The 20,126-nt window shown below is 39.9% G+C and overlaps 1 protein-coding gene across 3 annotated transcripts in view; it reads left to right on the top strand.

Annotated features, from left to right (window-relative positions):
- The first annotated feature begins 4,857 nt into the window (after positions 1–4,857).
- The window catches only part of zgc:162952 (PKc_LIMK_like_unk domain-containing protein), a 36,330-nt gene continuing 21,061 nt past the window's right edge, over positions 4,858–20,126 (top strand). The window contains exons 1-2 of one of the 3 annotated variants that reach the window (XM_039620620.1): positions 11,577–11,829; positions 12,994–13,060. In XM_039620620.1, the coding sequence (XP_039476554.1) occupies positions 13,030–13,060 (31 nt within the window). In that variant the 5' untranslated portion in view covers positions 11,577–11,829; positions 12,994–13,029. Of the gene's footprint in view, positions 5,152–11,576; positions 11,830–12,993; positions 13,061–20,126 lie in introns of those variants that run through there. The other 2 variants (XM_039620619.1, XM_031734925.2) reach the window with 2 other exon arrangements.

Genomic DNA, 20,126 nt, shown 5'->3' with positions numbered 1-20,126 from the left:
TTCCTGACATCAGTTGTTGTTTTTTTTCTACCAGCAGCAGAGTCATGAACATCTGACCACCTACATTAACTGTACTAGAGAAGCAGAATGAGAGCCTTCCCATATCCAGACATATGTCGACACCTGAACACATTTTACTCTAAATGTGACAGAGCACTAACTTGAAACATCTAATGTGATTCTTGTCTCACTAGGAAATTAAGAAATATCTGTGAATGTTCCAAGGTTGTTATATTTAACTACTAGATTATCTTTAGTAACCTAAAGAAAATTAAGTATGAAAAACTTACAGAGATAAACAACTCCATACTAGACTTTAGAAAGAAAGGAAAACTAGCTCAAGATATGTTGCAAACAGAGCTTGCTCCTTGCTGTCATTTATATACTAAGATGCAGCCAGTTCAATAAAAAAGCATCAATCTGCTGACAGCAGGGCGAGTTAGAGGCTCAATCCTGAGGAGACGACTAACATAAATTTTCCTTGAAGCCGATAAAGTTTTTTTCCTAGGTCCATTTGTTCCAGATTAACTGGCGCTTAGATTAACTGGATTTGGTCGAACAGATGTGTGGTAGTCTTGCGTTTCAGGAGCTGCTACAGACAAACCAGCAAAAAAACGCCAAATGTGTCATCTGTGACTAGTGATGGGTCCAGCAACACTGATGTACCGACGCATGTATCAAGCTCACAGAGCGAAACCTGTATCGGTGCGTGCGTCGCTTTAAGAAAAAGTCACGTGATCGATACAGCTGCTGTATCGCTCATTGCCAACGCGCCAAACTGTGTTTAAAAGGTACCGCATCCGCATCTGCCAACGGAATGAGTCGCCACCAAAAAAACACAAAGTTACTCTCGCAAAGATAAAAAAAAAAATAATAATACATATCTCTTGTTAAGGGTCCGAAATTGAGGACGAGAGTAAAACAATGATGGTCCAGAAGAGCTTGGTCAAACAATTGATTTTAATGAATACATGCAGCGTGGGGAGATGTACACTGGAAAACATCAGTTGTAAATCCCCGCCCAAAAATACACTTCAGATTGCTTTTATAACATCAGGGTATTATAACGCCCCCTCTTGTTTACAAGCACATAATTTGCATCTTAAGAACATTATTTGCCTCTTCTACAGACGATGATCATTTTGAAGAGATAAATGCAGACACAGAAGTTCCCCTTTCTGGCATCCTTTTCCAAATATGGTGATGAGGTCCCCATGGACTTGTCCTCCTTCCGTCACCTGTTGTCAAGTAAACTCTAGTGCAATATGTTGCTGAATACACTGAGGCCTTTGCTCAGCTACTATTTTACTGTAACAATATACTCAGCATATAAGCTTTTAAGATTATAGATTTAACTCAATGATTTAAAGTGGTTATAACTGCACCTGTAATAAACATGTTAATATGTGATTATGATAACACCTGTAATACAAATTATAACATAATGCCAACAACTTCAATAAATGCTTTGATGAAATGATAATTAATGCAATGATAAAGATGATGGTTATGTAAAATAATCCCTGTAATTCTACACTCTCCATAACGAAATGGAGCCCGAAAGAAAAAGAAATGTTTCTGCTGTGTGGGATCATTTTGATCTTTTAACTGCACATAATAGTTTGCCTGTCTTTGTTACCGTGTAATCTATCAGAATAGGAAAAACAGCAATGTGACTTGCAGTGTAAATTATTTATTTCATTTTATGCAGGTTAAATGTCGCATCTGTTCTGCTGAGCTTTCTTACACAAACAAAAGCACCTCCTCAGTGTTCAGGCATTACAGAGCCAAACATGAAAATGAGGAGACAAACACACCGAGAATGAACACAGGTTGGCCCATATTGACACTGAACAGCTTTATCATCATTTTTTTTTTATTAATATGTGTTTTATTATTTTGAAATCAAGCATCTAGGAAGACTGTTCTGGACCAGGCAGTCCTGAATTTTATTATAAAGGACTGCCATCCCCTTAGTATTGTGGAGAGTGTTGGAGAGAAACATTCCAAGATCAGAGGATCCTTTAACGTACTGGGGGAATAGGAAGACATCTTATCTGAACCTTTTCCACCTGGCTTTACAGTTTTTGTGTACCCCAGCTTCATCTGTGCCCTGTGAGCGTGTGTTTTCCAAAGCTGGGGAAATGGCTTTGAGTATTTTGGATTAGTAGTACTGCTGTGTTTGTTGCATCATATTGCTGTAATTGTTTATATGCTTTATATATTCTGAGGTAAGTTGATCTATAGTGTTACATCATATTCTATAAGGATGTTATGTGTTTGTATACTTTCTGCTCAGTTTGACCCATTTAGCAGAAGTCAGCCTGTTTAAGGCTCTGATATCTATTCTGTAAGACTTAAAGCAGTTATGACATGGTCTGATTTTCTCACCCAATAAAGGAATATTTAATATATCAGTCTTCTTCATTCTATCAGAAACCGTTTTCACAGCTCGTACATTTTCCTTTTTACACATGTATGTAAGCACTGAGCCAAATGTAATAATGCCAACATATTAAACGAACAATATTTGTCTCTTATGTATAATACATCTATATATACACTGTCAAAGATACTCGTCTTTGAGTGAAGATTTAAGGTGATAGGAAATATAAATAACTGCAACTTGAATCTTTGACCCAGAAGTCAAGCTCACTGCTGTAATATTGGCCATATTATATTTACATTACCACAGTGAGATGATTTTAGTCTCATGAACAACATTAGCTAATTGTTATTTACTAACTAATCTTAAATGACTGTTCAGTACAGAAATGAAGCCCAACTATCATGTTTTACAGTCCTGTGGTCTCAGCCTCAGATACTCAACTGATCAAAGTGATGTCATGACAAAAATGAATGACCAACAAAACATTTTTTCTCCTTCATTTCTGTCACACAATGCTGTATGTAACGTGTCTCGCGGTTAGTATCATAGGCAACCTAAGCAGCACGACGAAGGCTAGACCGTCCCATTTCACGAGCCTCTCACTTCCGCACTTCTCGTACTTCAAGCGTGCAGTCCCTGAATTGGGACACAGCGGGCGTTTATCAATATGCGTACTTGTGCGTACTTGCGTTCTCGTGTACTCGTGATACGTCATCAGTCGGAGACCAAGTACTGTTCCAATTCGAAGTACGCATCACGCCGAGAACGCGAAAAAGTCCCGGATGTGTTCTCGATCCGCCCATTTTATCGAGCATGCATCGGTGTAGACTTGGGACAGCTATATATCCCAGAATGCATTTCGTCCAAAACTCAACAGCGGACTCCCGGCACATCGTCCCCCCCCCGCTCGCGGTCCTCTCACTACTCAGGTTAAAGAAACTCCAGCAGCTGTGTATAGTATTGAGTGTCCACTAGAATAGAAATAAAAGCGTTCTAACATCTCACCTGCTTGTTTTTATTAAGGTATGTACACGTATGTACATGTACACTATTTTTATTAATAGAGGTTTCACTACTGAGGTTAAAAATGATATATAAGTCACTTAGATCACTTCTAAATGTTAATGTTTGGTTTATTTCAGTGTTTTATTTGTTCCTGAGTAAACCGGTTTGGCTGTTATTAAAGTTAAGCTTCATAACATGTTACTCACAGTTAAATTAGGAGGGGACGGCAGTTTTAATATTTAGTATTTACTGTCATATTCCCATATATCATTGTGATGTTGTTTATTACTCTCGTTTTCTTCTGCTTGCTTTCTTTTTTCTTTCTCAACAGGTGATCCAGGTGATCGATATATGTATTTTTGTCTGCTTATTCTGTTGGTTTTTGGTTTTGCCCTTTTCCCCGTCCCTCTTCTCAGCTGTTTTTCTTTCCTCTTTCTTTCTCCCCTTTCTTTCCACCAGTCAAGTCTGTCCCGTATTCAGCAAGTGAAAATAAAATAAACAATAAAAGGTGAATCAAATGGACCAATACGGCAAGGCTGGGATGGTCCATTTGGTAAAGTAAATCCGTTGGGCATCTTTCTTCGCCTTTAGACAATAATTCTGATGGCAAAAGAACCAAACGGGACAGGTTAAAAAAAAAAAAAAAAAAAAAAAAAAAGGGGGGACGGCAGTAAAAACTCCGGACCTGTGACATCATCACGTACGCTGGTGTTCCGACTGTACAAATCAGGAGTCCGTGCTCGCGTACTTGAGAATTGAGAAACGGCCCACGAGTCCGTGCTCGCGTTCTCGGCGGGTACGTACTCGCGTACTTGGGCATTGATAAACGGCCAGCCTAATACGCCTTGGCCGTTGACCGTCAACCGCGGAAGAAGAGACGAAGAAGAAGTGGCAGCTGGTATGACAACTTTCTACTTCCCGGTCCTCCCAGCTGGGAAACTTGTTCCGTGTGGGACCACGGGGACTCGGGATGAGGGGACTGCTATCGGACGCTTTGGGGAAATAAAGAGAGGCTCGTCGGTTTAGACCATGCGGGCAACTTTCATTCGGAGGCTGGTGAAGTTACTCTGCACTGCCGCTGTGCTGGCCCTGACTGCGCATATCCTAGTGAGTTCACTTAGTAAACAGACGCCAGAGCCCAGCCCGCTTCCCCCGGAGCAGTACCGTCTCGTAGACCCTCAGACATACCGCTACCTCCTCAACCAGCCCGGTGTGTGCAGGCACAGGAGCCCCTTTCTGCTGTTCATGGTGCCGGTGGGGGCTGAGGACTCTGCGGCACGGGAGGCCATCAGGAAAACGTGGAGCGCCTCTGGCTGGGACACCCTCACTCTTTTCTATGTGGGGATCCCAGAGAGGCCACAGGTGTCAGCCCTCCAGCAGAAACTGGAGGAGGAGAGCAGGCAGCATGCAGACATCATCCAGATGAACTTTGTGGATAATTACCACAATCTAACAATCAAAACCATGATGATGATGAGGTGGCTGGCAAGTTACTGCCCCGGTGCGTCCTACGCCATGAAGGTGGATGCAGACATCTTCGTTAATGTCTTTTACCTGATCCAGTGGCTGAGGAACTCCCCCAGGGAGAACTTCATCACAGGGTCAGTGATCCAGGATGGCAGGCCGCGGCGGGAGCCCAGCAGCAAGTGGTACGTGTCAGAGGAGCTATATCCCGAGGAGAGCTTCCCCTCCTACGTGTCTGGAGCCGGCTACGTGTTCTCCGCTGACCTGGCAGCCAGGATCTCCTGGGCCTCCAGGTTTGTGCGGGTCATCCCTCTAGAGGATGTCTATGTGGGCTTGTGCTTGCGGATGCTGGGTGTCCGGCCTGTGTACGCCTATAGCCTGCCGTTCTTCAGGAGCCTGTTCGAAATCAAAAACCTGGAGTACGACAGGTGCACCTTCGCCAAACTGATCATTGTTAACGGCTTTAAGGCACCAAAGCTGTTGAGGGTTTGGCAGGACTTTGCCAAAGGCCACGAAAGATGCTGATCATACTTACCTGATGCCTCGCAGGCAATTCTAAGGGAGTAAGCCTGCTGCAAAGGAAAGGCGGCCGGCTGGGTGGTTAGGGTGGCAAACGGCATCAGTTAGTCAGCTGATCAGTCGATCAACAGAAAAATGTCTTCTTGAAAACCTCTATCCAGTTTAGACTCATCCTCATCAGTCTCCTTACTCAATAGTGAATATTTGGGTTGCAGCTAGCCACTATTTTCATAAACAGAATTATAGCAGATATGTTTTCAAATCTACTAATAAAAAGAAAAATGGGAACATTTTTGTATTAACATTGAACTCAAAAGTTGATCAAGTACTCATTCAGGCTAAAAAAAAAACCCCTTTTGTGACAATCAGTTAATCATTTAATTCATTTCTGTGCCAAAAGTTTGGCGGTTCCACCTTGTCGAATGTGAAACTTTGATATTTCTTTTTGTCATAAATTACACTAAACTCAGATGAGTTGCTCAAGAATGTGATTGCTGTAGGGAAAGTGAGAATGAAAATGGTTTACGTACTTGTTGCCTTAAATTTTAAAACCGATGAGGTAAGAAAGTATGTTGACAAGTTGCTCAACTCAGACATGTTCAGGTTCCAATCATGTCAGTAACATCAAAGAGCAGATGCGACTGAACACTGATCAGAATAAAACCCTGCCAGTGGGTACCGATCTACCTCCTTGGGCTGAGGAAAGCCACGTTGAGACGCAGCTTTAAACCTTAGCTTCAGTTAGTGAGTCACCCAAGTCATTTAAAAATGACTTGCTACCTTTTTTGATTTGTGACATTATTTTTTCACCCAAAAAATAATGAAAGAATTGAAAATGTGACAGAATTTTCTGTTGTTTGACTTATCAGTGGGCTCAACATGTATGTTACAGACCCTTCCTTGAGCAATCAGCAGTTCTATGATCCTTGAAAGAAAATGTGTATTCACTGCGGTGCTTCAGCTTCTTTTACTGCTCCTAGCCTACGCCAAAGAAGTGCTTTTATACCAAAGGTTCTTTGAAAGGATTCTCCAATTAGTGCCTGATGGGTTTAGGGTCTATGTGCATGTGGAGTCACAAAACCCAGCACAACACAGTACTTTTATGCTTAGTTTTTGCTTCCTGTTTGAATTGGCGACAGGAAGTTATGGTAAGTCGTTCAGTTAAGACTCATGGATGCCCCCTCCTCTGAAGGAGTTTGCCCTTTATAGAGTTCAGAAGGAAAAAACCCAAAACAAAACACAGCATGTCAAGAGAGCAAAGCTATACTGACACACATATTTCTAAAGCAAAGTGTTCGGTTATTAGTCATATGTTGTCTGAATTCACATTTTGTTTTTGTGTGTTTGTCAGATTTAGATTAAGATCAAATCACGGTCCTCAGACCTGCACCGTGACGTTTGTTTGTACTGCAGAGAAAAATACCAAAGATGCTCCACCAGTTGCTCGTGCACTACACTTTAATATGGGTTTGTTGGAATGAACAGTTTTTGCATGAGTCTCGATGTGTTAAACAAAAATTTCTAAATTGCACTGATTATTTTACACTGAAATCAAGCTATGTGTATCCTGCAGGTTTTTTTTGTCAGGGTCCTGTTTACTCATGCGTTGTAGTCATAGACTACAAACCAACAGGTGGCAGTAGTGACTTGAAGATGAGAAATCAGGTTTACTGCTGGTGATTTATTGTGATAACTGTAGGATGTTGCAGGGACAAAATGTTACCTGTGAGTCTGTTCAATATAATTTTTCCCTGTCAAACAGGAAGCCTGATCATCCCTGTTTACTATTACTACTGCTGCTCCTTTGGAGAGTTTGCCAACCTTGACAAATGCTGTTTCTATTTAGTGTGTATAATTTTTATATAAATAAAAGTTTTGGAAAATGTGGAGTGGGATGTTTGACATGTTATGTGTGTTAAATAGTGGAGGAATTTTTCTATTTTTGCTTTAGTGCAATTAACATTGTCCAATACTATAACATATAACAATATTTTTAGATGTATCCTTGTTTAATTCTATTGGATTTGTATTGGCCATAATTTATTATGACAAAATATGAATTGAATGTGATTTATTGCAATTCAGAATTATAACAAGCCATTTGGTGAATAGATTACATGGGCCATCACACCATAACAGTATCCTGGTAGTGATAGCAATTAGAATAGGACCCTCTGGAGGCTAGACGCTGGTGGTGATGAAGATGAAGATGGTGGCTCCGGTGACTATGGGGTGCGGTGGAGATGGGGCTGAGGAGGGCCGATCAAATGAGAATGTGAAAGACAGAAGAGCACAGAGAATGGAGGCTTATTGGCTCAGAGAAGAGGGGAAAGAAGTTGATTGGGCAAGAGCAGAGATATCAGCATTGAGTCTGACAGCATGGGGAAGTGATCCAAAGAACAGACACAGCTAGACTGATTTGCTGGTTCTTATATAGCACCTTTCTATTTAATTTCAGCACTCAAAGTACTTCCACGTCACACACACACACATACAAAATTTATCTAACATTTAAACATGTCCTGGTGGATGCATTAGGGGCAACTCGGGGTTCACATGGACAGGAAGCACCAGGGATTAATTGCCTGACCTTTGGACTGCTACATGAACCACTTTAGTGCCTGCACTACAGCCACATGAGATGTGTGATTACAGTTGCTCCTTGTTGAACCTGTGCGGCAGCTTCATTTGTTATACGTCTGTTGTATTCAATTTAGTTTTTTTTCCTCTTTTTGCTGTAACAAAAGAATTTCTGAATCTGTGTTACCCAGTAATTAAATGCGATCTTTATATTTATGGCATTTTGAACAAGTTTAAAAAGTCGCTACAAGTAAGTCTGAAGTTCTTTGGCACATTATTGGCACAATGGGTAAAATGTAAATAAAAAGAACATTCAGTGACTTCTGAGTCTATTATATAAGATTCAGATGAATATTTGTCAGAAAGTTTGAGGAAAGTGTCATATAGACAACAGCATGTTTCATCTTCAGAGGAGTCAAGTAACACATTACAAATCACCATAACCTTATCCTAAAATGCATCTTATTCTTACAAGCATGCACAGACACACACACAAGCACCAGTGTGGACAGAAGCACATACCCACAGCATCTCCTTCCTTACCAATGCACCTCACTGCAATTCCTCTCAATAGAAAAAACACATCGGGGTATTTTCTATGGTGCTTCAATGGGGGATAAAGCACGGGTGGCACTGAAAATCCAGCCTGGAGAGAGTGAGAGCACAGATGAAGATGGAAGTACCCAACAGTAAGAAAGCAGGAAGAAGCTGAGAGTGAGAATGAGGAACTTGCTGGTGGTAAAAATAGAAGCACAGAAGCAGATTTATAGCAGGATGTTTGATCGCTTCATTTTAGCTGGAATGTACTGCTGCTGGTGAGCCGCTGTGAAAACAACCAGTGTGAGGATGTGGAAAAACTGCAACGTTATGTATTGTAATGATTTTAGAGATAATTCTAGAGATGTCTGTAACTGTAATATTTCTAGCAACACTTTAACACGTCAGAACAGGGCATCCTGTCCTGTCTGATTAGATTAGATTAGACTCTTTGATGTATATTTTATGCAGGTTTTGATTGGCTGTGATTCAAGGTGTGGCCTGTGAAATGTTTTAGATTTCCACAAATTAAAATTTGGGCATAAACACAGCTGCACTTTAGACCCACTGAAGGCTCTGTACGCTGCTTAAGGTGCAGACAACAACATTTAACAGGTTCTCAACAACTCTACCAATTTTTATTTAAATCAGAAAGGTCATTGTTGTGGAATGCTTTACAGATGGACAAACAAATGGCAAATACAGCAACACCCTTGGTTGAAGTAAAGGAAAAAAAGCTCATGTTAGATAAGTAAACAAGAGAAAAAAATGCAAATAGCATTTGATGCTGTGTAATGATTGGAGTGCTGACTGATGATTGCAACAGCACCAGTGAGTGGGCTCAGAAATGGACAGCTGAGTCTCCATGATTCACCAGCATGGCTGATTGTCAGCAGATGGCAGCCTCACAGCAAACCTGCAACACCCACAGCAGCCTCGCAGCTGACATGCATTTTCTTTCCTTCTTAACTGGCAGTAAACCAAATGCATCGTTCACAGGGAGAAGACGGTGCCAGTGTTTCTTTCAAGAAGCTTGACACACCTCTTGTGAATGCACAGATATTCGTCAGCTTCTGGGCAACACGCCTGTGAGCAAGCTGACCTTTAAACTTTAACGTAGACACAGTTTTTCATAAAGACTACATCAGATAGTTTCCAACAAGCTTGAAAGTCACTATTTGGTACGATCACCTTTATTCTTCATCACAGTCTAAACTCTCTTAGGCAAGCTATCTTGTAATGTCTTTAAGAAGTCTTCAGGAATAGTTCTCCAGGATTCTTGAAGGACAATCAAGAATCTTTGGATGTTTCTGCTTTTTGTTGCGTTCACACTGCTTCAGTAATGTCTGAGCTCCGGGGAGGCCAACGCATGACTGATAGTGTTCCACTATGTATTTTCCTATCTAGTTATTGGCAATCAGATGTTTTCCATATGATATCACATAGTAGATCATAAGATTTTTTTTCTTCGTCCCTAATTCAATCAAATTTGACAAGATCTCCAACACCACAGGGTGAAATGCAGCCCCAAACCATGACAGAGCAGCCACTGTGTTGTACAGATGGCTGTAAACACTTTATCCTGACCTTGTCCTTACATATCCATAACAGTTTGAAAAAAAAAATCACATTTGGAATCATCACTCCATAAAAAAATCGGTCTCTTGACAGTCACTGACAGTCACCCTCCACTGACACCGTTAGTGACCAGGCTTTCAGTTAATAGCTCTTTTGGAATGACCCTTTTTTTGAGATATACTATTTTATGTCTGTCAGACTGCGTGGCATTTATTTTAAATAAAGAAATTGGAAAAAAACATGTTTTATGTTGCAAAGTTTCCTGTTAAGTTTTGACACAACACTAGTTGATCTGTTAAGTATGGTGAGTTTCTTTTGCTTGAGTGACTCACAGGTCAGCGTTAATCAGCTTAAAAAAAAGAAAAAAGAAAATGAAACTCCTCTGCAATTTCTTAGGTACTAATGTTTGTAAGTGTGTTTGACTTTTGAGGTGTTTTCTGCTATGAAACATAGAGTAGGCTTTAGCAATGTATTAGCCAATAAATGCCTGTTTATTCAACTATTAAAGGCATAGGGCAATGTTCATATGAAGACAAGTATCTGTCCACTTAGTGAATTTAAGTTTAAAATGTGCTCATTTGGAAGTATGCTTACCCTTTTTAAAGATATTCTTAGTTCACCCACAAGCTCAAGATCGTCTTTACCATAAGTTGCGAGATTACTGTCTGGTGATGTTGTGACAACATTGCCTTAAATATTAAGATAAATATCACAGTATGTCAAAGCTGTGGCAATGTCATGATATAATCTATCTAAATGTACATGCTGTTATAAATTGAACTTTTTATGGTGTAAATATAACATATTTAGTGTGTTGCTTTACTGTGGTGGGGACCTGGTCTTGCGTTTTGAAGCTGGCATTATGTAATTTGAAATGTAAATCAGACTAAAGGGACTAACAGAACTACCCTGTAGGGATTCCATTTTGAGATAATATGTCAATAAATAATTTTCTGGTGTTATCAAGTATGTTAATGCACAAATTCTGTTGCTAATTACCTTGATTACTAGTGACAACAAAGAGTTAACCTAAATGATCCTGTATTGTTGTGTTACCCTTGTCATATACAGACCCCCCCGTCCACTTTTCGTTTATTTGTGCGCAGTCTGCTCCAATCTATTCATTTCCCACACTGACTGAGTGGGAGTTTATGCTCTGAGCCAGTACTCAGCATTGTTCAAAACACTCCCACCTCTGTGCTGTATCTAGATACTTCTCATCAGTACGAACAGCAGTGACAGCACTGTATCCTTTATAGTCAGTATAAAGCCTTAGAATCTGATTGTTCTGAAGACTCAGCACAGGCTTGCAGGGCCCTTGAAACAGAATAGTTGCCCTCTAACAATACATTTAAATCCAGTGTGTCATAAAGCCTGTAAAAAACAAAAATCGCCACTGTATGTGAAAATGTTCATCATTTCCTCAGTATCCTCCCGACATCAGCACAGACCCTTTGAGGCTGTCTCCCTGCCTGCCCGCGCTGGCCGGCCTCCTCTCCTCGTGGGTGGAGTTTCATCCACCGACGTGCTGGTGAAGCTGGTTCCTAAGACAACACATGAAACATGTATTTGCATTAGCGAGGCTCGTTTCAACACCGACGCCGCGAGCTGACTGTACCACCCGCTCTCTGTGAAGAAAGCTACCAAAACAACCGCGACTTCCTGCACACACAGCGAAGTAGAGCGGATATATGATGCCAAGTATTTCAGCGACACTTTAAAGCAGATCTGCACATCGACGCTGGGACTCAGTCTATGTAAGTGCTGGACGATTTAACAGAAAGTGGATTATGTTAAACGGTTAAAACTAAAGTTTGTCTGCCACTAGGCGCGAAATGCTCAGCATAGTCCGAACTTGATATTGACTACAATGGAAAACACAAAACTGTGACAGTGCGGTCCCCAGAAACTCTGAAGAGGGGCCATTTTTTACTTAAAGTCAGATAGAAAGAGAGAAAAAGGAAACGTGCTTTGTGGTTAGGTGTGCACATCCTTAAAGCTGTCTTAACAGATATTTACAGTTTAGCAACAGGACTAATTATAATGTGTGATATCAAACTTATTTAGCATGGTGACAGATCCATTTAAGTGTCACCTCAGCTTTCTGATCTGAGAAATGAAACCAGTGACAAAGTTCCAAAAACTGCAGTCCCTCTAATGTAAACTTGACTTTAACTCTAAAAATGAGTCAATCCCCATAGACTCCTATTTCAAAGTGGCCACTTTAAACAGGATTCAAACATATGTAACATGGTACAAAAAATGTTCATTTTTATGGCAACTCATTAAGAAGTGAATTCTGCTAAGTGGAGTGGCTAAAGTGGATGTCTCTGCTGTGTTTGAGCTGTTGGTGTCTTTTGGAGCATTTTGGACAAATGATACGGCCTAGTGTGAGGTACTGACCATTCAACTGCACCTGTACAATTTATGGATGCTGCCTTTTACTCGAGCTTGCTAGTGTTAGCTGCAAATTTTTACACTGGTCAAAATATTGATATTCCAATGAAAGTTCAGAATTCAAAATCAAGGTTGATGTTTTTGCTTTTTAAGGCTTTTAACTCTCCTGGAAAGAAAAAAAAGGTCACTCTCTTGATAAGGAAGGATCACAGGTCACATGGGTTGTGAACCACTGTGACAGTGGTGTTAATTCAGCATCATGAATAATAATAATAATAATAATAATGATAATAATGAACAGGAAGGTTTGTATGTCGTTTTGTGCAAAGGCACTGATTTTGTTTCTTTAGCAGTTTTTAACCATAATGTATGAAGTAACAGCTGTCTCGTAGTTCAGTGTCCTGTCTGTCAATCAGTGTTTGTGTTATTGTTCAGTGTTGCTTGCTTGCTTGTTTTTGTCTTGTCTTTGTAAAAAGCTGTGTGTGTGTGTGTGCGCGCGCTTTTTGTCTGTGGTTCTTCCTCAGTTTCTGCAGAGGCTTCTGGATTTGTTCCACTACAAGATGCACATGAATAGCTTATTAAATCAGTGGAGTAAGTATTAAGATTTTTAATGAATTTTCATCCCATTTTCATGTTGTTTGCAAAAAAAAAGTCTTGATGCACACCATTGGATTCTAATTGCAACGACTCCAAGGCGATCTGACAGTGAACTGAGAAATCACAATTTTATTGCTTGTCTCGAGCTGTGATGCGTTTCAGCGCTGTACTGCTTAATGTCAGTGTGTCACCTCCACAGCAGCGGCTGTATGTCTTAAATCATTGTGTATTTGATGGACTCTTGCTTTAAGCAGGTGAATCTGCTGTAGGGTATTTGTGTCTAGCTCTGCAATGTTCTGAAATAGAAAGACTTTGCTCAGCAGCAGCCTGTCTAAATGTGTCCAGAGATGGTGCGTTACAGAGGTGTCCCGTTACCTGGCCTCCATGTTCAACACATCCTGTGTAGGCTTGAAGTTACCAGTTGCAAATGTCTGCATTTAAAGAGATAATGGAGAGTAATGACTGGTGACTTGCTAAAATAACATGGCATTTTTTATAAAATGATCACAATAATAATAATCTGCACTGGAGCAGGTTAGAAGTTACAGTGATGATCCATGTGCATTAAAGAGAGAGCCAACTTTGTGACACTGAAAACCTGTTAATGAATTGCTAACCCATGATGAGATGAACTTGCAGTTTCTTCTTACCTTTTGAAATGGCTGCTTTGAAAACAGGAACCAGGTTTGTGAACAATCGCAGTCGGTTGCAGGCTTCAAAGCGACTTGCATTGCATTCATTAAGACGGCTGTGTCAGTCTGCTATCAGGCTGCTGTCAATGTGCAGTCAATTTGCGATTGACTTGGGTCAAGCTGTCAATTAACTGCAAACTGTTTTCAGTAATATGGCGATTAACATCGACATGAAAATTATGAATCGCTTGTACAGAAATGAATACTTAACTAATTACTCCTTACTTTCCTCCACAAATTGTAATTTAGTTGCTGCGAAATGACATGGGTACAATTTGGCAGGTGAACTAACTTTTATTTAAGGACCTACCCACTTGACATCTTTGAAGTTATATAGGCTTTGAGGCGAGTGACTGAACTCACTACCAACTGGAGCAAATATACTGCTTTCCCACATTAGCGGGTGTTACATACATTAGACGAACAAACTTGGAATTCCTATCAGTAAGGCTTGAGACACCTAGCTCGAGTAGCTTGAGTGACAACATCAAAGCGACAACATCACAAAGTTGTGATAACTAGCTTCTGTTGGCTAGTTTCTTTTTGCTCTTTAATCGTATTTTAATGTAGTAGAGGTGAGTCTGAATTAACCAGCTACATCAACACTGTAATCCCTGTCAGTGTTGGTCAAGTCACTTGAAAATAGTAATAATAATTGCTAAGTTTCAAAAGTAATTAGTTACTTATTACTTAGTTACTTTTTTAAAACACGATACCCAGCCTGAATATGTAATAAAACAATAGACCTTTCAGCCCAATTCTATTTTCTTCTGAGTAATCCATCATAGAAAATTTAATCAAATGAAAAAGTCTCTTTTTCAAATGTGTTTTATTAGATTTAATCTTTTAATTTTATGCACATTGCATCAAACAAAAAAGAAATTATATGCAGAAAATAGGTTTAACATTTAAACCTATTTTCTGCATTTTCCAGCATATAAAATAAAATATTCTTTTTGTGTTTATACTCAGTCTTTTAAATAGATGCAAGTCATATAGAGCAAAAAATAAATAAAATCGAAGACTTCACGGCACTAAGTCCTGTCGCTCTTAATTCTGTTGTCCCCTGTTTAGCAGGAGTGGGGCCGGTGGTGGTTTGCCCGGTGTCGCAGTCATGTCGGGGGGGGGGGATCCGAGTGTTTCTCTGTGAATGTCACATTCCCATGGCAATGTGCTCGGTGCTTGCTCAGATTTGAAGTTTCATTTTTCGCTGTAGAAATGTTTCTTCCTACGCAAAGTGTACAGCGGTGTACACTTTTTACGGAATCAAGCTCAGGCTTGATTGAAGCTCTGGCTCATTTTGGGTCACGAGCAGTTGTCTAAACATTTCACTGCATATCGTACTGTGTATGACTGTGTATGTGACAAATAAAATTTGAATTTGAAATTTGAATTTGAAGTAATGTCAGTACTTCCTAGCTTTAAACGCTGCATGGTCGTACTCTCTCCTGCACTCCATATTGTTGATCTGCACATGTCTGTTGCTGCCACGGATCTTGCACGCGCTAATGTCATTGTCATGAGACAGTCTCACAAACAAAATCACAGTTTAGTAACGCAGTAATGCAGTGCGCTTACGAGAAAGTAACAGGAATCTAATTACTTTTTTCTGAATAGTAATCCCTTACTTTACTCGTTACTTGAAAAAAAACCTAATCAGATTACAGTAACACATTACTTTTAATGCGTTACTGCCCATCTCTGTTCCCTGTTCTGTATTCTCTTTGGTACTTAAGCTCATAAGTAGGCCTAGTTAGTTGGCTTGCGAGATAGGTAATTTTTTTTTTAATCTATTAGCGTAAATAAATTGATTTGGAATAGGTTTGGCTTTGATGTTGCTCTAGCTTACAGGTGCTAATTGGCGAGCAAACTTTTAGAGCTTTAACATTATTTCTTGAAAGGTGTGGCAGCAGAAACAAAATCAGTGGTGTGAAATATAAAAATAACTTTCCAATAATATTGCTATTATAAGATGAAAGCAGTAAAATACAGTTTTATTTATAGATTGTTTCTGTTTCTTCATTTATTTATTTAGCTTTGAACTCTTTGGGTCACATAGATAAATGCACTGAGTTATTTTTCCCCTTACATTGTTGTCCCTGAACTGCTGGGTTTGTCTCTATTACGTATTACAAAAGATATGAGATTGTGCTGTTCCCTGGCAAAACAAACACCTACATCTGAGAGTTACCATGTGACATTTTAGACAAAGAACCATATGTAAATATAATAAAAATATTTTACTGCTTGCTCACACAGAATTTATATCTAGAGTTTTTCTGATGACGTCAGGCTTATCTTCTTTTCAATGGTCTGTAGGGGCAGTGAGTTAAATAAATTTGTATTTAGATGATTATCTCTGTTAGCCACTGGCGTTGTAATCGGCATGCTGTTTCAAGGTCAGAATTTTACCGCCTTTTTGTTTACCTTCACACTTCTGCTACATGGCTGGGAATCTTGGCTGCTTAGCTGCAAGGCTAATGTTTGCACTGATTGTGTAGGATGGAGCATCCATTTAAAAAGCAGTTCTTAAGTAATCAGTGGTGTTTGCCTCAATCTATCACTGAGGCAAGGATTTCTTTATAAGCAGACTTGCTGTGGTGGAGAGAATTCTATGATATCCACATGTGTTTTGTTTTATTTTTTTATAAAATCATACTGATCACCAACAGTAATGAGTGCATCTCGACTAAACTAAGGCTACGTCCACACTAATGCGTTTTCGTTTGAAAATGCATCGTTTTCTCTCCGTTTCGGCCTTCCGTCCACACTGAGATGGCGTTTTCCTCAAGGAAAAACGCAGCGTTTTGAAAACGCTCTCGACAATGCATACATTTCAAAACGGAGCTGCCCTGTAGCAGTGTGGACACTCAAAAACGCAGACTTTCTAAAACAATGACGCATTTTAGTCATGTGATGCAGTCATGTGACCAATTAAACAAAGATAGTGGAGTGCATTATACAGCAGTTGTTTTGATTGCTCTCAATTTTGATAGCCCTAAAAAAGATTAATATCAGTTTGTACATCCTCCAGATAGCTTTTCTTCAAATTCTTTAATTCTCACTCGCTTTTGCGCATGCGCAGGACTGGAACGTAAGCGTTTTTGGTTGTTTCAATGTGGACGCACACCTCTGTGAAAACGCTAGTGTGGACGCGGAGCGTTTTCAGATGAAAACGCCGTTTTCAAATCTATCCGGGCTAGTGTGGACGTAGCCTAAGTGCTCACCTTGCAGGTGGTAAATGCTGAGAATGTCATCTCTAAAATCTCATGTTGTTTTCCTTGTATCTCCTCTCTGTGGTGTAAAATATCACAAAAAGTAACATCAGCAGTTTTGTAATGTGCTAACATTGCAAAAGGGTCTTTTTAAACCCAAACCATCATTTTTTACTTATACCAACTAACTAGTTTTGATGCATCAGACAATATCAAGTAGTTTTTATGCCTTAGCCAAAAAGCTGCTTACTGAGTATGGAGTTAGGCAGCAAGTTTGTTTATCCCCTTGTCTCTCTTGTATAACGTTTAATGCAAAGTCACGTTGTGAAGCTTGAAGGTGAGCATTTTTACTGTAGCCATCTTTGCATTTTGAAACATCATGGGCAAAGAGCAGATCTGATGGATAGGAGACCTGGCTCATCGGCCAGCGACCTAATAATCCTTTGGATTAAAACATTCTTCTGTATCTTCTTTTTTCTGGACACTGATGCACCATAATTTACAAAGTGATTGCCACACTTTATCCAGTCAGACAACTCGTCTTCTTTGGTTGCTTGGGTTGGACATGCACTTTTTTCCTATATAGCCTGAACTTGACAGACATTGATGTTTGGCTCAAACACTGGATGAGTTCAGTGTTGCTGCAGCGATGGTGGGAGGCAGTAGAAGGGACAGAGATACATTGTGCTGTTTCCACATTTTGTATGACCTCCAGCGCTGTTTTCAGCCCACTCAGCCATCTTGTACAAGTGGTTTCTTGTTCTCAAATGGCATTTTTCTTTTTCAGAAGAAAATATAGAGTGAGGCATCTCTCTGCCCAGTGTTTCCATAAGCGGTTGAGTGTCACTTGGTTGTGGAATAGAATCTTCACTGTTTGTTTGCATGCCATGCATAACCACAGAGAGAAAGAGAGACACTCGCTAATATGGTAAGACTCCCAGATGGCCTGATTGCATTTGGAAAAACCCAAGAATTTTGGTTGATCAATGAACATTAATTGACGTTTTATAGACCATGTGCATAGACACATGCAATCCTTTTACACCACTGTCTGCATGGCGACCATAAGGTGTTTGGGTCACATGTACTAGTGAAAGGGCTCAGTGCATCTATGGTTACAATCAACTGTGATTGTAACCATAGATCACAGCTGTTGCGCTATGACAGTGCAACAGCTTGAGGTGGTTTTAAACAAATGCCATTTTAAGTGTTTATTTTATTTGCTTTTCAGTTAATTAGTTTACCATTGCTTAATTGGGAGTTTGGTTGCTACATGTTACCATGTCTTAAATTAAATGTTATATTAATATAAAATATATCCTTCTCTTTTAGCTCAATAAATCAAAATCCATGCTGTGTCTAAGCACTGTGTGAAATATCTCTCTTGTCTCCACTGTGAGCTTCACCTGCCATTCCTGTACACAGCAGAGCTTTTCACACACGCAAATACCAAGAGGGGAGAAAAGTTTAGGAGACGATGTAAATGCGTGTCTCTGCAAATGCACCATCACATTATGCTTCGATTTAGGGAAAGAAACAAAAGAAAAGAATCAGTCAGGCAATCAGAGATCAGTGCTGATCAGTGTCGCTGTTCTACACACATTAATTTCAAAGTAGCACAGAATTCTCAGTATGAACCTGTGTACTTTCACTTATGCACAACTGTGTTGCAAGGCGTGACATGAAACCGCAGCAAGGCAGATTCAGTTTATTTTGAATCTTGTAATAATAATTTCATGCATCAACGGGGAAATGAAATTTTCAAAACATTGCCTTGGCTGGCCAGCTGTTGCCACTGGCAATCAATCGCCAGTGTTCGTTGGCAAAACCCGAGTATGCTAGCTCGTCTTTGATGCAGCTACTAAAACAACAGATACTACCGGACATGCCAAATGAACTAAATTAAACATTTATATATACTCTTTAGTGTTTTACTCTGTAATCTCACAACAAAATGAATCTTGTTCTCCAGCGATGTTTTAGCCTGGCTAGACCAAATTGTCTACATAACTGTTTGTCTGTTTCTGACCCCTCCCCCTCTACCATCTCATCATTTTTGTGTAGTCATTACCAAGAGATTACTCTTAAATGTGCGCAACTATGGAATTTTCTTCCATGGGGATGTGGTTGCAGCCACAACCACATTACCACTTCACCATGGTATTAAGAACTATACCGCAGGGCAGAGCACATTACAGAATTACCACCATTACAACTTTCTGTTGTATCTGAGAATCTTTCCATCCTCCTAATTATATTGTAACGGAAGCATTGGGAAACTGAAACAGTACAAACTTGAGATTGTTCTTTTTGTTGACACTTGACACTTAATGTTCCAGATGTTCCAGTAGAAAGAAAACCAGACGCTGCGAAAGTGTGGGGTGGTGTAGCAGAAATAGATTCAAGGTAAAGAAGAAACAAAAGCCTGTAACTTGATCTTTAGCACAGTAAACACAGACAGAGAGGTCAGTGAAGAAAGATCTGGAAAAGAATTGGAAAGGAAAAACCTCCTTTAATCTTGCTGTGTTGAGAGCTTGAAAAGAAGGTGACTGTGCTTCTTTAGGTTTGTTTTTTTGAAACACCTGGGTCAAAAGCAAAACCCAAGAAAATGACGCCTCCATTGAAAACATCAACGTAGTGGATAGAAACATCAAGTTCACCAGGGAACATACCAATGAAGATAGTTTACGATTCCTGTGCTGTTAATAAAACATTGAGGAGGATGGAAACCTCAATGCTGAATTTTATCAGAAACTCACACACACAGATCATTATCTACTGTTTGACTCCCACTGCCCACTAGAACTTTGGGTGTAGGGTCCTAATCACCCCGTTTTTCCTCTAAAGAAAGAAAGAAAAGGATTACACACATATAAAACAGGCAATTATCCAAACCTTAATGCACAGCAAAGAATATCAGACATGAAAGACAAAACACCCAATGCAAGCTTAAAAAGTTTATGCAGTGTTGTGTAGTGAGGAATACTTGGACCTCTGCACTCAAAGGAGAAAGTGCACACATTCAAGGATGCTCTTCTTTGAGGGAAGAGTAAAGGAGGTCAACTGCATACACTGTGAATCACCACTTAAAGTGGAGCCCAGGAGTCCAGGTGCTTTAACCCCCACTCGCACCTTGCCTAAGGTGCTCTCAAT

Source organism: Oreochromis aureus, linkage group 12 (genome assembly GCF_013358895.1).
Source record: "Oreochromis aureus strain Israel breed Guangdong linkage group 12, ZZ_aureus, whole genome shotgun sequence".
Lineage (NCBI taxonomy): Eukaryota > Metazoa > Chordata > Actinopteri > Cichliformes > Cichlidae > Oreochromis > Oreochromis aureus.
Note: the sequence above shows the minus strand (reverse complement) of the source record. Positions and strands in the feature narration are given on the sequence as shown.